The 5,296-nt window shown below is 43.2% G+C and overlaps 1 protein-coding gene across 1 annotated transcript; it reads right to left on the minus strand.

The window, feature by feature from the left end:
* Positions 1-1,963: 1,963 nt before the first annotated feature.
* On the minus strand, positions 1,964-4,740 carry LOC103460878 (neoverrucotoxin subunit alpha-like). Its single transcript, XM_008403200.2, has 2 exons — positions 3,219-4,740; positions 1,964-3,060 (listed from the first exon to the last, which is right to left on the minus strand). Exons 1-2 carry the CDS (start codon positions 4,729-4,731, stop codon positions 2,519-2,521), a joined length of 2,055 nt encoding a protein of 684 aa, XP_008401422.1. The 5' UTR covers positions 4,732-4,740; the 3' UTR covers positions 1,964-2,518.
* Between the last annotated feature and the right edge of the window lie 556 nt (positions 4,741-5,296).

The raw sequence follows: 5,296 nt of genomic DNA on the forward strand, positions 1-5,296 counted from the left end.
CACACACACACACACACACACACACACACACACACACACACACACACACACACACGCGCGCGCGCGGAAGGCGCAGCCTGCCCCCTGCTGGTGCTGCTGAGAACCAAAACTCAGCTCCCACAGCTGTATAGAAAACTTCCCAATAATAAAAGAGGTTGAGCTTGAAGTCTTTGAAGCAAAGCAACTGATTTATGAACTTTTAAATCATAATTTCAATTTTAATTAATTGTATTTTTGTTAATTATCTAAGAGAAAAAGATACAAATCTGAATTGGTTTGATCAGATATGCACTGATATAAATTCATGTCTGATGCCACAGCAGCTGTGAGCTCCACACACCTCAACAACAAACTTCACTTTATTGTTCTCCAGTTAGAACCTGGTGTCCACAGACAGATGAACCTAAAGATCACAGATTATCAGCTTCAGATTGATGAGGAGAAAAGTCAGCAGGTCAGCATTTTGTCGACGTTGTTGAAGATCAGGAAAAGTGATATAAACGTGAAAATAATGCAGAAACATTCTGCCAAGTGTGTGAAAATGATGCATGTTTGCTGCAGCTTTGACTTCTGCAGCAGCAGATATAGAACTGAAACAGGAAGTAGAGGAAAAAGGGAGACAGGGTGAAGACAGGATGAAGACAGGGTGAAGACAGGGTGAAGACAGGGTGAAGACAGGATGAAGACAGGATGAAGACAAATCCATTTTAGGATTTGGTTTCTATTAGATTATATTTATAATGAATTAGACCATATTTGCTGCTATATTATTTTATCAGTGACAGAATAATCAGTAAATAAACAGGAAACTGGGTTTAACTCAGGATTCAGCTTTATTGATGATTTCCACCAGGGGGCAGTGTTACAGAGAAATGAAGACTTCAGATCTGCAAACATCAACAACGTCATCATTATGCCTCATTATGCCTCATTATGTCTCATTATGTCTCGTTGTGCCTCATTATGCCTCATTATGCCAACATCCTGACCATAATGAGGAAAACCAGAGATGATCTGGACCCTCAGTCACTGTAAAACTAACATCCTGAGTGTTGATTGAAAAAAAACAAAAATTATCACAGAAAAGAAAAAGTTCAAATGATTATGATGTGAATTTAAACCTCAGAATTTCTCCAAAAATAAAAGTTGCTAAATTAGAGAAAACTTAACCTAAAGGAAATGTTTGTTATTCAGTAATTAAAGCTGACAAAGTTATATAGCATGAAGTTAAAACGATGATATGAAAGTACAGAAAACTTCAGTACATGATTTATTTTCACCAACAACTAAACTTTATTCCCTCCACCACTAATGAAGTAGATCCCTGGTATCACCTGGCAGAAAATCCTCTAAATGATAAAAACATGAACATATTGTGTTTCATAAAAGCCTTTAAAAGTAATAAAAATAACCACTTTCCATATAAGAGAGAAAAATAATCAAATAAACTCTGTTAACCTGATGAACCTGAACTCACCAGAGGTTCTGCTCCTCTGACCCTGAACGCATCATGTTTACATTTACATGATGGGCTTTAAATCTCACTGAACACCTTTTGTTACAAATAATGGTTTGATTAAACATTATATCAGTTATAATGTGGGATTCACACAGATGGTCCCTTCATCATTAAGTTAAAACTTAATGGATTTCAGTCAAATCCTCCACCTGTCGCTCTGTGAGGATTCAACTAGGACAGATTTCTGTCGGTCGGTAAATACGAGTCTGGAGAAAGTTTCTGTTATCAGATCATTCAATGTGTGAAAAATGTTTTCACTGGAAGGAGAAGTAGCAATAAGCTCAATAAAAAGTAGGATTAAAATGAAAACTCTTCTTTAAATCTGTCAGTTTTAGTAAATGTCACTGAGGCTCCATTCAAAGCCCAGATCTGTGATCTGGTCCTCAGGATCCTCTGCTGTAGCTTCAGGCTTTTTACCTGCTGATGCTCACCTGACCTGGATTAAACATAATGACTGGAACCAGTTGGTCTAGAAACACAGACAGAGACCTGAGGACCAGGGTCAGCTGCTGCACAGCGTCCAGAGTCTGTCCAACCGGACCTGAGAGAGTTTTACTGAAAGAGGCCAAAACCATCTACACTTTAACTAAACTAAGACGTCATCCTGAGATCATGACTGAGGTATAAAACCTGGGTTAAGTTTCACTGTAAGGGGGAGAAGCTCAGGTCTTCAGGATCCTTTAGATGCGTTTGTCCTCCAACAGACCAGAACCAAACGGCTCCCTGGTTCCCTCAGCAGCAGAGCTGGTTCCGATCGGACCCAGTTCTGTTAGAGAAGAGATGCATCTGAAAGTTACAGCAGTGTGAGGTTTGGAGCCACAGCGTGGAAACCCTGAAGACGGAGTTCATCCTGAGTTCTTGGAAAGTTTCTCTGATTTTTATGCAACAGATCAGATAAAATCCCTTTGTTCTGTTTGGACTCGGCTAAATGACTACATGTCTTCACTTCCAGCCGTTAACCGTCTCATCTGCCTGAATCCCACATTAATCACTCTGTTTCTACATTGGAGTGAAGGAAGCGAAGTTGGAGATGTGATAAGCGTAAAGCCCTGGGTAGAGCGGCTCAGTGAACGTGGCCCTGAAGGTGTACATGTGGGTCAGTGAGTTAGAGGAGACCAGGTAGAAGGACAGAGAGCCTCTTGGCCAGTCCAGGTAAACTCCCACCCTGCTGCAGCCGCCAGCAGGAACAGAGGTGCTCCAGATCTTACCGTTGTGCCAAGCACTGAGCTCAGTGTTATGAACACCAAAGTACCAGGATGCAGGATTCTCTCCAAAGCTGCTCACCACTTCCTTTCCTTTCCTTTGCATGCTATTGTAGACAAGAGCGACTCCGGACTTATTCTTAGGTCCGGTGCTAAACTCAGCCTCAAAGTAACGGCGCCCTGTCAGCGCCTGCTCACACAGAACCTGGGTGTGAACATCAAATCTCTGGTGGTTGTCAGGATATTGCTGCTCGGGTCCACATGTTGCCTTCCTGTTGCCATCAGACAGGTTCAACCAGCCGTTGCATGTTCTTGGATCCAAGGTCAGGCTGCAGTGATCTATTGATGGAAACAATAATCAGTTACTTTTCATCACATCTCCTCCAGATTAAACAGAACCACATGATTCCGTATCTGATATGGATCTGATTTAACAACATCTAGGAGTTTGTTGGAGACTATTGAATAAAATCTGCTGGTATTTGTAGAAGCCTTACACCAAGCCAGGTCCCTTCGGTCTAACGGAGCCGTCACATCAGGAACGTCGGGCCGTGAGAAGTCTACGGTTTTCAGACTCCCGTCCCTGAACTGGTAGACGGTTCCTCCGGTGAACTTTTTGTTTGGCACAGCTGCTGCCAGGAACCGAAACCTGCGGTTGCCCCCCAGCTGTTTGGCAGCTGAAGTGAACTCTGTGGCTTTTTTCCTCATGTTGGCTACGACTTCATTTGAAAAGAACCACTGGTCCTTCCTGGGTGGAGTGACGCTGGGCGGAGGTTTGGTCTGGTCTTTGCTCAGATAGCTGGTCATCTGGTCCAGGAAGGGGTCGTCGGTTTCCACAGAGCTGAAGACGAAGCAGTAGAGATCGGCTACGCCTGCAGCTAGAGCCTCTCGGTCCAAACTCTTCTCATCAGGAACGGTCCGGACTCCCTCCATGATGTCCAGGCAGGACATGATGATGTTGATTTCTCTCTCTGCATTATCCAACCAGGCATCTAAGGTTGTGTGATTGAATGGAGACTTCTCCTGCTGGTCCAGGAGCTGTTCCACACATTTCTCATCTTCTTTCCCATCCCGGATGAGAGGAATCTTCTTCTGAATGGCCCGACTCAGGTTTGATGTGTAGTCATTACAGTTATTTTCAAAAACCTTCAACTTTTTTCTAATTTGCGGAAAACTCTCTACCACTTTCTCTTCCTGAGCCTCTCTGCATCTCCTTTCCATCTCTTTTATACTTTCCAGAGAATTACAGAATTTCCTGACCAGGCCGGAGGAAAGGGTGTCCTTCAGCTTGGCTCCAGTAACGCCCAGATCCTCCAGAGGAGTCAGCCACACTTTGACAGGAACTGAGTTCTTCTTCGTTTCTCCCAGGAGCTGTGGGAGCTTGGAGAAGGTCGTCACCGCATCTTCAAACGTGGTCGGGTTCTTCTCCAGAATGAAGTCACCGTAGAATTTACAGGTGAACTTATTGATTGCATCTCTTTCTTCTTTAGTCAGCTTCATGTCTGCTTTGACCTCCATATTAAAGGAGGGAATTTTGTTGACGGCAGCAGACATTGTGGCCTGAATGGTCTCAATGCTGCTGGACTCTAACCTCTCACTGTCAAACACAAAGAAGGCATTGGCCCCATAAAGGATGCCTGTGACCACATGAGTTGCATCACTTTTCTCAACAAGATCTTTGTCCTGAAGCTTCACAGCTTGGAAAAGTGAGAGATTCAGCCGGTCGTAAAAAGTCGTGGTTTTGTACTGGAAGGTGACTCGGCTCTGGTTCTTGAACTTCTTGTTGTCGTTCAGAAAACCAGCAGATCCTCCGACCTCAACCATGCCACTGAGGAAACTGGCTCTGAGAGACACATTCACATCCAGCAGAGACGACTTGGACTCGAAGGAGTCAGAGGTGCTGATTTCATAGGAACTGCTGGGATGAACCTGACTGCTCAGGTACGTCTTGATACTTTCTCTCTCCCACAGAGTGAAACCTGTGAAAGGAAAGTCACATTTCATTTTCATTATATAAATATATACAGTACTGCATGAAAGCTTGTGAAGCACCCAAACATGGTCATTGTTTTCTAAAGAAAAATTATAACAATCATGTGGAAGGAACATCCAAAGCTCAAATTGTAATATGGACCTTCCAGATAAGAAAAAAACATACATTTTTTCATTATTTATTCAACAAAAGTATTTTATTTGTCAACCTGTGACTGTGGCCAAATAATTCCATTTTGGATTCATCCGTCCAGAAAGCCTCTGGTTTGTCCAAGTGCTCTGTGGCAAACTTTAAACGTTCACTTTGGTCTTTCTTGAGAGCAGATGCTTCATTTTAGCAACTCTCCCATGAATACCATGTCTATCGATATGCCGCCTGATGGTAGACGCATGTAGACACATTGGTCCCAGAGACTGAGAGAGAGGTCTGCAGCTCTCTGGAGGTGATGTGAGGTTTGGCCTTTACCTGCATTACTATGTTTCTGGTGCTTCTTGTGTAAGTTTGGTAGCCTAAATAAAATCTAAAAAACACGTTTTGTTCTTCTTGAACTTGAGAGAGAGAGAGAGAGAGAGAGAGAGAGAG

The sequence above is a fragment of the Poecilia reticulata genome, unplaced genomic scaffold (assembly GCF_000633615.1).
Source record: "Poecilia reticulata strain Guanapo unplaced genomic scaffold, Guppy_female_1.0+MT scaffold_319, whole genome shotgun sequence".
NCBI classification, from domain to species: domain Eukaryota; kingdom Metazoa; phylum Chordata; class Actinopteri; order Cyprinodontiformes; family Poeciliidae; genus Poecilia; species Poecilia reticulata.

Bases quoted from the DNA above. Each gene is read 5' to 3' on its own strand.
- LOC103460878 (XM_008403200.2), bottom strand. From the start codon at position 4,731: ATGAAAATGAAATGTGACTTTCCTTTCACAGGTTTCACTCTGTGGGAG. The intron at 3,061-3,218 runs GTAAGGCTTCTA...TTCCATCAATAG, and splicing joins CCGAAGGGACCTGGCTTGGT to ATCACTGCAGCCTGACCTTG.